Source organism: Maniola jurtina, chromosome 3 (assembly GCF_905333055.1).
Source record: "Maniola jurtina chromosome 3, ilManJurt1.1, whole genome shotgun sequence".
In the NCBI taxonomy this organism is placed as follows: domain Eukaryota; kingdom Metazoa; phylum Arthropoda; class Insecta; order Lepidoptera; family Nymphalidae; genus Maniola; species Maniola jurtina.
Genome location: NC_060031.1, coordinates 8,293,601 through 8,308,672, shown reverse-complemented (window position 1 = coordinate 8,308,672; position 15,072 = coordinate 8,293,601). Strand labels below are relative to the sequence as shown.

General features: G+C 34.4%; 2 protein-coding genes across 3 annotated transcripts; one reads left to right on the top strand and one right to left on the bottom strand.

Moving 5' to 3' along the window:
- The first annotated feature begins 1,036 nt into the window (after window positions 1-1,036).
- Window positions 1,037-4,301, top strand: LOC123880875 (lys-63-specific deubiquitinase BRCC36-like). Its single transcript, XM_045929248.1, has 6 exons — window positions 1,037-1,264; window positions 1,786-1,996; window positions 2,609-2,706; window positions 2,932-3,042; window positions 3,627-3,773; window positions 4,092-4,301. Exons 1-6 carry the CDS (start codon window positions 1,163-1,165, stop codon window positions 4,215-4,217), a joined length of 795 nt encoding a protein of 264 aa, XP_045785204.1. The 5' UTR covers window positions 1,037-1,162; the 3' UTR covers window positions 4,218-4,301.
- Window positions 3,916-12,090, bottom strand: LOC123880866. 2 transcript variants are annotated; one of them, XM_045929223.1, is made up of 6 exons: window positions 11,782-12,090; window positions 11,459-11,693; window positions 11,217-11,376; window positions 10,984-11,094; window positions 10,206-10,364; window positions 3,916-4,525 (listed from the first exon to the last, which is right to left on the bottom strand). In XM_045929223.1, exons 1-6 carry the CDS (start codon window positions 11,964-11,966, stop codon window positions 4,323-4,325), a joined length of 1,053 nt encoding a protein of 350 aa, XP_045785179.1. In that variant the 5' UTR covers window positions 11,967-12,090; the 3' UTR covers window positions 3,916-4,322. The 2 variants fall into 2 exon arrangements, with proteins under 2 accessions (XP_045785179.1, XP_045785178.1); XM_045929222.1 differs by having other exon boundaries at window positions 3,916-4,528; window positions 11,782-12,089.
- Between the last annotated feature and the right edge of the window lie 2,982 nt (window positions 12,091-15,072).

Here is a 15,072-nt window from a genome sequence, read left to right as displayed (position 1 = left end):
TTAAGTTTTATTGTAATACTAGCTGATGCCCGCAGCTTCGCCCGCGTGGATTGGTCAGATCCCCCGCAGCATCAGGATTGAGGAGTTGGACTCCAAATTTTTTATGAAACAATGTCGCAAAGTTCCTCTATCGATTAAAAAAGAAATGACGCAAATCGGTTCAGAAATCTCGGAGATTTCGGTGTACATAGGTAGAAAAACACAACTCCCTTTTTAAAAGTCGGTTAAAAAAGTAGCCTATTTTACGCCCTGGTCAATCCTCTACTTGCCTGTGAAAGTCCCGTCAAAATCGGTTCAGCCGTTCCAAAGATTAGCCTTTTCAAACAGACAGACAGACAGACAGACAGACAGACAGACAAAAATTTTAAAAACGTGTGATTCAGTTATGGTATCGTTCAAATAACCATATGAGCTTAATATGAGGTAGTTATTTCGAAATTACAGACAGACACTCCAATTTTATTTATTATATAGATTTTCAATAAAAAAAAAATAAAAAAAATCTATGTCACTAGGTACGTATTATTAACTCTAAACAAGGACTTCGTCTGTGTTAGCATTTGCTGGCGCGCGTGCGCTTCCTTTTTGGAGTGTTTTTTTTTTGTTGTTAAAAGTGGTCGGTTTTTGTGTTTTTTGGTGCTGAAACCATGCTGGAACTGATTAGAAAGCGCTCTAAAGGGGCGCCGTGCATATTTCGGCGAGCGCCAGCACAGACGAAGTCCATACTCATATAGTTTCCCCACAGGGCACAGAGTTTCCCTAACTTGTAAATAACTACAAACTGGACTTCGTCTGTGTTGGTGTTGGCTGGCGGGCGTGCTCTGCCTTTTTGGAGTGTTTTTTTTTTTTGTTGAAACTGACTGAAAGGCGCTCTAAGGGGGTGCGGCGAGTGCCGTGCCGGCACAGACGGGGTCCATACTTGTATGTTTTAATTAACTTGTTACAAAAAACTTGACATTGGCGTAATCTTTGACGAGAGAGAAAAAAAAATAAAAAATAACTACAAACTTGACATTGGCTAATCTTTGTAAAGCCAGACGAGAAAAAAAAAAACTAAATAAACAAACATCTCACTAATTTTAATGGAATTTATTTATACTTTAAAGTGTTAAGTGTAGCTAACTAGCGGCTGATATATTTACTTGAAATTGTGATCAGCAAAATGTTACAAAAAGTATTACTCTCTACAGATGTGACCCTTGTTTGTGTTCAACATGCTCTTTCGACTGAAAAAGAAGAAATAATGGGATTGTTGATTGGAGAGGTATTACAAATTCTGTCAAAAACCGTAAACTTCCTTTAGGAAAAGACCAGCAAGGGTACGTAGGGTACCCTTGCTGGTAAAGTATAGGTTATTGTCTTACAAGCAGACTAAAGTATATTAAATTCTAGCTAATTCACTTTTCAAGCTTCAGTCATGGTTATAACTTGACAATATCCATTTGCCACTAGGTTGATGAAAAGACTCGCCAGTTAAAGAAGACTTTAATCTTTATTATGACATCAATTCCACAGTTGGCCTCTGCTGAGCCTCTCAGAATGAAAAAGGTCCATGTCCACCAGGCTAGTCAATTTAAAGGTTCTGTAAAGTCAGATTAGCAGACTTTACAGAACCTTAAAAGACACCTTTGAGAACATGATGGAGAATTAATTCTCAGGCATGCAGGTTTCCTCACAATACATTATGTGATTTCATTACATATTTTCCATCACCGATACATTAAGTGATTTTAATTATTTTCAGAACCCCAGGATAGCTAGTTTTATAAATGTTTCAACTTTCAGGTGCATAATAACAATACATTAGTATCAATAGTATCCTCTGTTATATTACGGCGACTGGACAAAAAACCTGACAGGGTTGAAATATCTGAAGAACAGCTGGTACAGGCTACACTACGAGCTGAAGAGTTAGCGGCAGAAGTAGGACGGCCACTTAGAGTAGTGGGTTGGTACCACTCCCATCCACACATTACAGTATGGCCCTCACATGTCGGTAAGTAAGATATGTAAAACTGCCTCATGCTTGGTGAACAGAGCTTGCGAAGACCTCAGTTACGAGCTTCGAAGACATGAAGACCTCACCTTGAGTGTTCAGCTTTTGCTTGAGGTGCCCAATTGTCACGCTCATGGTGCACTTGTGGACATGTTAGATGAGCTTGTGCCCCCCTTTGTGAGCATCAATGAAGAAGCTTGCATTGTAAAATTGAAGTTACGTGTTAATTTTAGTATGATGCAATAATTAGAATAGTCAGACTTAAATACTTATATTTTCCAAATTTGATCAAAATTAGTCAATATCATATCATAATGTTTCACAGTTTATATAAAAGGTACAAAATCAAGGAATTTAATGTTGCTGTCACACCTCCCACAACCCGCATCTTACCCCGCAAACCATCGGTCAAGCTGTACTTGTGTAGACCACAATAAAATACACACTGGCCGTCTATCGCCGATCTTATAAGATTCTTATTCAAACTTTGCTTCGACACACGACCGACCGTGTGTCTTGTTTAAACTTTTAAGTACATTGTGTTTGGTTTTTGGTAATAGTTTTTATAAGCTGGGAAGTTGGCAGACTTTAAATAAGTATTTTTTGTTACAGATCTTGCTACACAGTATATGTATCAAAGAATGGACTCTAGCTTTGTTGGCATAATATTTGCAGTATTCCTTACAGATCAAACAGCAAAGGCACCTTCTGTAAGACACTTTATGATACATACAAACAAACTACATTATAAACAAAAGGAATTGAGATCAAATATCACTAAATTGTAAACTGAAAAATAATGAACTGCTGAAAAAAAGAAATATAACATACTGAATTGATATTTTCAAGTGACTAGAACATAGAAAATCTGTTAGGATTCAAATTTTGGTCCCAGGAACATATTTTAAAGTAAATAAAAGTTTTATTATTTTTAGATACAAATAACTTGTTTTCAATCTATCAACGAAGGCTCAACTCAGAGCAGAAGAGAAATAGAGTTAGAGATAACAAATAACAATGACTCCCTTACCACTAATAACTTCCAGGTAAGTTTAAAATTTTCACAAGCTTGAAGACTGAAGTTGTTGTTTGAAGTTTGAACAGGCTAATCTTTGGAACTGCTGAATATATTTTGACCCGACAAGTAGAGATAACCACGGAGTAGATTACTTTTTAAACCAACTTCCAAAAAAGGAAGAGTTGTTTTTATCTATGTACAACGAAATCTCCGAGATTTCTGAACCAATTCACATAATTTTTTTTAATAGATAGAGATACTTTGCGACATTATTACTATTTATAATAGACTTAAGCAGCTTTCACTGATATGTCTATATCAGAAGTGCTTCGAATTTGCCAAATGTTTGTCCAATTGTCAAACATTGTCCCATAAAAAATCTGGATTCTAACTCCTCAATCCTGATGCTGCAGGGGACCTGACCACCAAAACTGATGGGATTTAGAAACCAAGTAGAATACTGTTAAACTCGAACACCCAACTCCTCAACCCTGATGCTATAAGTAATTGCATTCCTAAATTTTTCATACTATAAAATTGCTTTTTCCTAAATTAGTCGTGGACGAAGTCACCAGTGTCAGCTAGTTCAATAATATGATTATTGTTAAACAGATTTTGACACAGCTACCAGCTATATTAAAGGAAGAGGAAGATGAAGCATTTAAAAACGAAGCTGGGGAAATTGAAACTGATGATATTATTAACAAGCAGCACAATTCTGCTGTGAGGACTATTGCAATTGGACATATAGTTGAAAAGGTAAATAATAACATAAATAGCAACAATAATGTATTGTTTTTGAACAATATCAATATGTAGGTACGGTATCAATAGATATGTGGGTCATTTTTCAAGTGATAATGCAATAATAATTTTAAATAAAGTAACCAAACAAATTAAAAACCATTTTGAAGATCAAAATATTTATCCAGAGCACAATATCTACAATATGTTACATCTGACTTTTTTACAACTATTTTTTAATCCCCTAATTTTTACCTTTGGTCTTTTCATCATTTATTATCAGTTTTTCCCAGTAATTACAATTTTTTTTAAAGCTTTCCTTAATTTGCCTAGGTTTCTCGTCCCATGTTAGAAGCACTGGTTGCAAGAAATGCATTAAACAGCATCCGTCTAAGGGCACTGAAAAAGCAACATCAGGAGTTGATGTCTAGGTTAGAGAATATGTCTTGTAATGTATAGATTAAGTACAATGATATGTAAGCTAACATTGTAATAACTGGTTTGTTGCAATAAAATCATATTGCTTAAAATATTTAAAGTACATATTGGTTTTTTTTATAACAACTACAACTCATTTTTGTCAATCATTTCAAAACCATCTGATGAATCGACACTTGACATTCTCTTCCTCTTCTTCTCATCCTGGGGAGTGTATACCATGTTAACAACTGCCCCCCTGATGTTTGACAGCACACTGAAGGCGGCATTGCTCCATGTACCCGATGGTTGCACCTCTAAAGACGACTGATAATGTTCAGGTTGCTGTTCTGAAATCGATTAAAAGATTAGACACTACGCAACTAGGCATAAAGCATAACTGAATAGGGTCCTGCTGTAGTGGAACGGTGTGGAAGGAGTGTGATAACGTGGCACGATGGCTCAGTAATTCATATTTGTGATAACTGTCCCCTTTTCTGAACCGCGAGTCAACTCAGTTATGCGCTATACCTATAGTATAGAAAATAAAGAAAGTGTGTAACGTGTACCTTAGCGGTCCCGTTACATCCTTTATTTAGATCGCATATTTTTATTAACATAACCTGAAATCTGTTTGTAGACCTTTTATACGTCATATGTCAGTGTCCCAAACTTCACCATGACGTTTCTAAGGCGTGACGTTTGGGAATGTAATTCAACGATCTGTCAAACCTTCTTTCATATTGGAAAAAAAAAAAACTAGTAACATTTTTGACAGCTCGTTTACCGAATGAAGTTGGCATCTTTCGGTGGCCATTTTGAAGGTTCACTTTTTCTTCCTACATAGACACGCAAACATTTGCTCGTCAATTATTAATTTTTAAAAATGTGAAAGTTAAACTAAATAAGTATAATACATATTTATGGGCCAGAGGGCTATAGAGTGGTAGGACACGGCGCTTTTAGCGGTAAGTGTTCATTTTTCTACCCAATTTCGCCATTAGAACATTGAATTTTCCAACAAGAAAATGAATGAAAATTTTAACCTAACATTTCCTTGTTACAGCCGTTGATCCTAGATTGTTATCATTTAACGCCTCATTTGAGCATTTATCATGAGGATTTTCCCGTAAATTTCATTTTGGATCGTACATGTTACGTTTTATATCGGATTCCATCCCGGAATTGGTGTGATGGAATGCAGTTTTCGGCCTGTGGAATTAGTTAGATATTCGACATGTGCCTAGCTTATTCTCTATTTTAACAAATTTTGTGATAATTTGGACTTTATTTTTTTATAACCTAGTGTGTGGCCATGTGGCCCAGGTACTATAAGTTTGTTTATTTTTGATCATTGTATCTATATATATGACATATAAAATTAAGACAAGAACAAAGGGGCGATACCTATTATAAATTGTCATATTTTTTTTTCCTCTTTAATAAATAAAATTTGTATAAAACTTTAGAAATTTAATAAATTAATTTTTAATAATAAATTTTAAATTCTTTGATTTTTATTCACCAATATTTATTTCTTGAGGACATTTGGCGTCCCGGAATAGAGAGCACGGCTAGGTGGACCGAATCTCTGACTTGCGATTAAAAGTCCAGGCCTCGGCAAGTCTATCTGTGGAGATTTCTATCCAGCTGGCTGGCGCCCGAAGGTTTTCCCTATATCCATTTTATATATATATATTTTGTCAGCTGGAAGTAAAAGTAAGGAATTAATTCAATTCTATTGTTTTGTTAGTTTTTAAATAAATTTTATTTTAAATTTTTCACCTATTGGGTGGTGAAAAATTTTCTTTGTTACAATTGGCAGCCCCGAACAGGGACTGATTTTTATTTGGGAACCTAGTTGTGTTGATTCTCATAGTATTAGTGAATAAATATTTTAATTGTTCTCGTTCTTGTCTTAATTTGTATTTTTTGTAATATTTTAAGGTGTATTGTATTCTTGTAACTTATTTTTTTTTATTGTATGCCTAGATACTAAGATGTTTGTCTTAGCATAGCAATTTAAGTGTGCTCGCCTAGTTAATAAGCGTAGTTTATTTTGAGGTTTTTATATTACTATTATTTATGTGTTACTAGTGAAAATGCTACCTTTTACCTAAAAAGGCCATTTCTTTGTAAGAAACGGAGCCAAAAACTTGATAGGTGTCGCTGTGACCAGTTTTCTCTTGAAAATGATAGGTGCACGACGATGGAAAATCTATTTTACTTAATTTTATCTATTTTTTTTAGGCTTTTTCCAAATTTTGTTAGAAGAATCTTCTAGAGAATAGACAGCGTTTGTAGTCTTAGGTCGTGGTCTATTTGTATTCGTTAGGATGTTATTTGGTATGACAAATGCACCGTCGAATTACACAGACTTTCTGATCGTTTGTTTGGACCAGATTTTGATAACGAAGTCCTGTTACCTAGATGATATTATTATTTTACTTTCAAAAGATTTTAAATTCATTCAGCATTTTGGATAAATAAATATCAAAGATTAAAAGATTCTAGACTTGCAAATAACTTAAATAAATTTGAATTTTGCTAAAGAATATAATATTCCAAAAATATTTCATAACATACTCCTCAGAATAACCCAGTTGAACGTTTTAATAAGACTATTGAGACTTGTCTAGCATGCTATGTTGAGAACGATCATAGAACGTGGTATAGGTATTTACCCCATGTTCAGGCAGCTATTAATGGCACTATTAATTTAGTTACAGGATACACACCTAATTTTCTTATGTTTGGTAGGGAAGTTTTCCTTGATGGATCCTTACATAAATTTTATTCTATCTCTGACCCTTCAGAGTTAACTATTGGTAGTCGTTCAGATTATTCGGACGCACTTCTTACTTTGAGTAATATTTTTGATAAAACTGTTAGTAATCTGGCCAAGTCATATAGACGAAATGCCAAATACTACAATGAAGGAAGAAAAAGCATTTCTTATTGTGTTGGAGACACAGTTTGGAGGCGCAACTTTGTGCAATCCAATGCTGCTTCTTTCTTTTCCGCAAAATTAGCCCCTAAATTTGTTAAATGTAAAATAATAAAGAAAATTTCAGATAATGTATATTTATTAAAAGATTTGGAAAAAAAATAGTACAGGTAGATACCATATAAAAGATATTCTTAAAATTTGACAAAATTAAAACTTAAAATTAATTTTAACAGGAAAAGAATCTAGCAGAAGCTAACACAATAAGGACTCATTATTATTTTGTGTAGGATTTTTTTTGGCTCCTTTGTCAGTCCTACCGATTTGTAGGTTGCGGCTATGCAGTTGCTCCGCATTACCTCTCCTTTTTGTATATATTGTATATTTTTGATTTTATAGTTCTGTTTATAAGAGATCTTTTGGTAGCGGTTATGCAGTTGCTTCGTTTTACCAGGCTCTTGAAGAACTCATTTTTGGTTGCGGTTTTGCCTTTGTTTGCACCGTATTACCTAATTTTGTTGTAAATATGTATAGTTTTCTTTTAAGGGATTACGGTTTAGCACATGCCCCGTATTATCCTCCTGCTTGTTCTGCTATAGTCAGTCAGGTAGTTTTGTAAATATGTACAGATCTTTTGTGGGATCATGGTTGGCACATGCTCCATGTTATCCTCCTGCTTGTGTCTGTTTTATCGGCAAGTAGATGTATATATTTTTTTCTATGTGGGTCTTTAGTACTCATCCTTGGCCTTGTCTCACACATGTGGACATGTTCGCTAGGTCCTTGCTTTAGGCAGGACGATGTTTTAGGTGTTGCTCTTTTGTAGCGCATCTTTATTTTGGATGGTTCGACAATGCGCGGCGAGGGTGCCTGAGTGCTTTGTTCGGTTGCATACCATTCCGAAAACCCCTTAGCTAGGTTAGTTCGTCAATACGCGGCGAGGGTGCCTCAGTGGATTGATCAGTTGCATACTAACTCTAGACTCTTTTTATTTTGGCTTATGTTGTGTTAGGTTGGTTTGCCATTTCACGGCGTTGATGCTTAGTGTCTTGGTCAGTAGTATACCAATCCTAATCACACACTCTTTAGAAAGTTTTCTTCCCTTCTTAGCTAGTTTGGTTTGCCATTTCACAGCGTTGATGCTAGTGTCTTGGACAGTAGTATACCAATACTATGCAATTCTAGTTTAGGAATTTTGTTTTAATGGATTGCTTCTCAATCTGTATTTATTAATGATTATTTGGTTGTTTTGGCTTACATAAATTTAGATATTTAACTTTCCTTTTGTTTGGTAGTTCCCTTTGTTTTGTCTTATAGAATTGTTTAGGGTAAAGAAAAAAAAAAGGTTTTTTTTTTTCTTTTCTCTAGAAAGGGGAAATTGTAACGTGTACCTTAGCGGTCCCGTTACATCCTTTATTTAGATCGCATATTTTTATTAACATAACCTGAAATCTGTTTGTAGACCTTTTATACGTCATATGTCAGTGTCCCAAACTTCACCATGACGTTTCTAAGGCGTGACGTTTGGGAATGTAATTCAACGATCTGTCAAACCTTCTTTCATATTGGAAAAAAAAAAAACTAGTAACATTTTTGACAGCTCGTTTACCGAATGAAGTTGGCATCTTTCGGTGGCCATTTTGAAGGTTCACTTTTTCTTCCTACATAGACACGCAAACATTTGCTCGTCAATTATTAATTTTTAAAAATGTGAAAGTTAAACTAAATAAGTATAATACATATTTATGGGCCAGAGGGCTATAGAGTGGTAGGACACGGCGCTTTTAGCGGTAAGTGTTCATTTTTCTACCCAATTTCGCCATTAGAACATTGAATTTTCCAACAAGAAAATGAATGAAAATTTTAACCTAACATTTCCTTGTTACAGCCGTTGATCCTAGATTGTTATCATTTAACGCCTCATTTGAGCATTTATCATGAGGATTTTCCCGTAAATTTCATTTTGGATCGTACATGTTACGTTTTATATCGGATTCCATCCCGGAATTGGTGTGATGGAATGCAGTTTTCGGCCTGTGGAATTAGTTAGATATTCGACATGTGCCTAGCTTATTCTCTATTTTAACAAATTTTGTGATAATTTGGACTTTATTTTTTTATAACCTAGTGTGTGGCCATGTGGCCCAGGTACTATAAGTTTGTTTATTTTTGATCATTGTATCTATATATATGACATATAAAATTAAGACAAGAACAAAGGGGCGATACCTATTATAAATTGTCATATTTTTTTTTCCTCTTTAATAAATAAAATTTGTATAAAACTTTAGAAATTTAATAAATTAATTTTTAATAATAAATTTTAAATTCTTTGATTTTTATTCACCAATATTTATTTCTTGAGGACATTTGGCGTCCCGGAATAGAGAGCACGGCTAGGTGGACCGAATCTCTGACTTGCGATTAAAAGTCCAGGCCTCGGCAAGTCTATCTGTGGAGATTTCTATCCAGCTGGCTGGCGCCCGAAGGTTTTCCCTATATCCATTTTATATATATATATTTTGTCAGCTGGAAGTAAAAGTAAGGAATTAATTCAATTCTATTGTTTTGTTAGTTTTTAAATAAATTTTATTTTAAATTTTTCACCTATTGGGTGGTGAAAAATTTTCTTTGTTACAAGTGCTAGCAAATAATAAAAAAATCATCCTGATCAAACCATAGCCAATCCCCTCTCAGAAATAGGATTTAAGGTGCCTAATAAAAAAACATCATCCAAATTTTATAATAATATGATATTTAAGCCTATGGGTCAAGTCATAGTAGTAGTCAAGACGCGAGAATTCGACGGATTATGTGCGTCTGAGCAAGATTAACGCTGATTGACCAATCATTTGCGTTAGACCAGCCTCGGAGCCTAAGCCACCTAAGCGCCTATTACAGTAACTAACACGAAGTCACTCGTCAATCGGAATCTAAAATTGACCTGTGTAAATGCAAAAGCATGCAAACGCGCGTGAATTCACGTACAACTTCGCTTTAATTGTGAAGAATTTGACGCTTTGATTCGGTTCGATTCGCGATAACGTGAATTGACTGCAATTGAATTATACAATACTACTTACCTTCTGGAATATATTCATCTTCACTAGAGTCTGTAACTTCTACATCTTTTGTAAGTGTCTGCATTTTTTCCATAGATAAATTTCTAGCTAGAGAACTACTATTATCTGAACTACTATCACTGACATCTTCTAATGCCATTTCTTCTGGTTTCCAATAATCTAAAAGTTATAAAGTAATTAAATGGTGTACTTGGAGAAAAAAACACTTGTCACAGTAGCAAAATATTACAGGAGCAACAAAAACTATCTAGTAACATCAATTCTATGGGGCATGTTAATTTATTGTTTTATTATTGCCATCCCATCTATTATCCATAGCTGTGATAGTCTAGTGGTTAAAATTTGAATCTTATTCAAGAGGTCGGGGTTCGATCCCAAGCACACACCTTTAACTTTTCGGAGGTATGTGTATTTCAAGAAATTAAATATCATGTCTTGCTTTAACAGCGAAGGAAAACTTCCTACTTTTTATTTGTTTGCAGTTTCTTTATTTTCTATACTAGACTAGCTAACCCACTGCTGCTTCTCTCAAGTGGAATCTCGCATCCATACACATTGAATATAATAAATTTGGAATAAGTGTCTGCATATCTGTTACCTTTTTGACAAAATTTGGTATGCAGAACTTGCATCCTGAAGATGGACATAGGCTACTTTTATGCTGGAAATCCAATCCATGCGATTTTAAAAACTTAACTCCACACAGACCAAGTCACATAGGTCATCTAGTAATAAATAAAACATATCATATCTAGTAATAAATAAACAAAACATTTACCCAAACTTTGTCTATCATCTGACAATGGCTGCTGATCTGGTTCAATAGTCAATAAATCTAAATTTTCATCAGATGCATCTGGTATGAGGCCCTCCAATTCAAATTCAGATTCTACAAATTAATTATTTGTTATATTGCTGCGGTGACAAAGATTCAAAATTTTACACTACTGCATTGCAAAATATTAAGTAATAGTAAAAAAAAGATTTAATAAAATTTAATTTTAAACTTACCTGCATTTTGTTGAACTCTTTTGTAGCCCTTTATAAGTGGAGGAATTAGTTTATGCGAGAAAAACAATATTGTAAATGACATATATAATAATGTGTATCCACTAGTATACCTTCCAATGAAGAAAATCAAACTCATTATAATTTGGAGAAGCAAAAATGCCTGAAACAATGGTTAAACTTAATGAAGAGTAAATTTATCAATCAAATTAACTTTCAACAATTAGCTTTATGTACAGACTCACTTTGGTATGATTATTATTACGTAAATAAGCAAAACCAATCCACTGTCTCCAAATCCAGTTGTTTATTTTGGACGTTGCTGCCTTAATTTTTTCATTGTCATGTGAAGCTAAGCGTTTCAGACATGTATTACGATGCTTATACTTTAACCAAGTCTCAAATACATCAATACACACAATTATAATTGAAAATCCAATAACAAGTTGTAACAAATTCAATTGTCGATACCAGCACATCCTATAAAAACAGATACTGGATGAAAGAAAACTAGTACTCATAAGCAAATTACAGCTGGTATGAATCAGTTACTAACTTACACACTTACATAAAAATAATATTAAAACATACAAAGAATAACAAAGACAGCCACATTTTTTTCCAAAGGAAAACATCCTCGAGAATACTTAAAGAAATCATAAGTAACAATGATGAGGTATTTTGTTTGATTTCAATACTTTTCGGCGATTTCCATATAAAATACGATTTTATAGAAGAAAACATTTTGTTCATATTTATATTATTTTGTCCTGTTGATTTATTTAATTATTTTTATCTACAGAACCTGCAATTTTTATTTTTATGTTTTACAACAATTATTGTTATTTTAAAAATATAATTTTATGAATTTATATGGAATTTATATACGGATTATCTAAATCAACAACACAGACCACGAATCAACAATGACAATTTTTTTTACTTTAAACTTTTTTAACTGGTTTTACGGCTCTGAGTTCTAGTCATACATAATATAACCGGTAGAGCTGTGCTTTCGAGCATGTTTCTTGTGTTGGCCACGCGCCAAGAGAGCCTTGTCGGACTATATGTTTGTGCCATAGAGCTGTCTGTATATCCCTTAATCAAATGGAACACTTTTTAAGAGATACATAAAAACTGAGACCGGTTCTAGGGGGGGTTTTGTGAGTAGATTTCAAATCTCATGAAAATAATATGAAAAAGTGGGGGGAAAAGGGGATTTTGCGGTGGGAAATAATTTCCCTTTGTTCGTAACGGCATTGCAAAATATTATCAAGTGGGAAATATTTTCCCATTATTCAGTGTAGGTTAAGATAGTTTCAAGAATTTTACTACTGCTAATATACTAGTTCTTCACCCTGCTTTGCTTTTCATTTTATTTTATATAAAAAATAAAAAATATATATCATGCAATTCTAAAATAAAACAGTGTAAAGGTTTTAATAGTTTAATGACAAAAATAAAAGTAAATGCAAAATTATGGTTTCATTTCAATGCTCTGTTTGCTCAGTGATTGGACATTTGACACCATCACCAGCACCACATAAAGTTCCATAATCATGAAGTAGGTACCTCAGACTTGTAATTTTATCGGTAGTAAATATTTATAATATAATATTTAAAAAAAAAGAATTATGAACTTTATCTGGATGCCATGTGTCAGATGTTCATTCACTGAGTAGACAGCATTGATAATATTTCAATTATTGACTATTGAGATGGACAGGTATGAAAAGTTTTGAAGCAATTCTTGGCACACAAAGCTACTTTACATGTAGTACATTGAATTTTGGTCCTCTGTTCTTGTCTCTTTGTGCTGCAGAATCTACATCTTTTGTAAGTACTGATTCCTTCTGGTAAATGTATGCCCACATTCAATAAACGGATTTCATCCGGGACACCGAAGATACCGCCTTTCTTGTTTTTAAACACTGTTCCTTTTTGTGCTTCTGTTTTCCGAGTTGTGTAATTGTCTATCAATGAACGTGCTAAACGCAACCTGAAATCCCTATGAGCGTGCAACGTTGCCACATGTGTATAGGTGTAGGTTATAAACGCGTTGATAATTGATGCATCAAATAAGAAAAATAACAATCTCATCCAGAATTTTCTGGATTTGCGGTTTATTGGGTAGGAAGACCTGAAATGATCAAATAAATCTACCCCACCCATACTAAGGGTATATGAAGCTATGGCTTTCGGACAGAGAATTTCTTTTCTAGAGCCATCCTTCTGTGTTCGTTTCACGAACATTACATCTCGTGGCTGATGTGCTGTGGAGAGAACTGCTACCTCTTTAGTATCACACCACTTGATGGCTGTGATTGGCTCTGCTGTGACAGCTGCAAAATCATGTTTCTCTAGTCTCAATGCTTTTGGTTGTTTTTTCTTTATCATGTCAGGAAGATCTTTTCTGTTACTTCTGACTGTTCCTACTGCATAAATGTTTTTTTCATATAGGTCTTCTAAAAGATTACAGCTCGTAAAAAAATTATCGAACGCGAGTAACGTGTTTCGTGGTACATTATTACAGAGCGTCATTACCACATTATAGCCAAGGCCTTCATTTTCAGTGCTGTCGCCTTTTCCGGTGTATACTTGGAATTGATATAAATATCCTGTTTTTGCGTCACATCTTGCCCAAATTTTAAATCCTCTTTTGACTGGTTTTTTAGGCATGTATTGCTTTAACGAACTACGGCCTTTGAATTTGACCATACACTCGTCAATCGATTGTACCGCCGAGTTGTGAGCTTCATTCTGATATACATTATTAAGTTCAGTGAGCAGAGGTCTAACTTTGTATAATTTATCATAGGCAGAAGAGCCTCTTGGTGGTTCAGTAGCATTGTCGTTCAAGTGAAGGTTTTCCGTTATTTTTTTAAATCTAACTATTGGAAAAACCTGGGCGATTTCTTTGTTGTAATAAAACGGATCTGTCGACCAGTACAACTCCATGTCTGGTAGAGGGTTTAAGCCCATCATGATCAAAATTCCTAAATACGCCTTAATATCTTGATCAGTGACAGGTATCCAGTTATGGCTATTTTTTTGACGAGCATACCTATTTGTTTGTTCGACTATAATTAGTATAACCTTATCTGGAAAAAACCTTTCGAAAACATTCAATGGTGTAGTTTTGTGGGTGTCCCTAGTCCTGGGTTCAAATCGCTTTTCAAAAGGAGGAATATCATGGGCTAAATCCTGGTTTTTCCATTCTCTTGGTTGGGAGCGGTCCCTAAGTACTACATTATGAGCGCGAGACTCTTGTTGATCATCCTCTAAAAAGTCGTTTATTAGATTGTTGTCTAGAAAATAGTTATCTAACACAGCAGTGGTAGCTTCAGCCTCAAGGAGTGGACTATTAGAAATAACTGGCTCCAGGAGTGGACTATTACTACTATCGTCTTTTGGAATTTCAAGATATACTGCCTCAGGACTGCCTTGATTTTCAGTGTCTTTTTCTTGTACTTGAAGTTGGCTATTATATGTATCTTGATCAAAATTGAAATCAACTGATTGAGCTATGCCACCTGTGTTAGTTGTGTTGTCAGAGTCAGATTGATCATTTAAAACTGACAATAATGATTCTGTTGTATGTACAATGGGTTCAGTTTCCACAGTCTCGTAATCATCTTCTGTGCCAAAAATTTCTTCTAGACGCTGTTCTATAATGCTATCGTCAGGTTGATTCAAGTAGCTAATTGGAATAGAATCAACACTATTGGCATAACATGGGTCATCATCACTATCTGATCCGGACAAATCGGATATATCTGCTAGGTTCTCAATAGCGGCTTCCAGATTCTTCTTGTTTAGTACTTTATACTTTTTGGCAATCATTTTTTTGAAGTTGCTA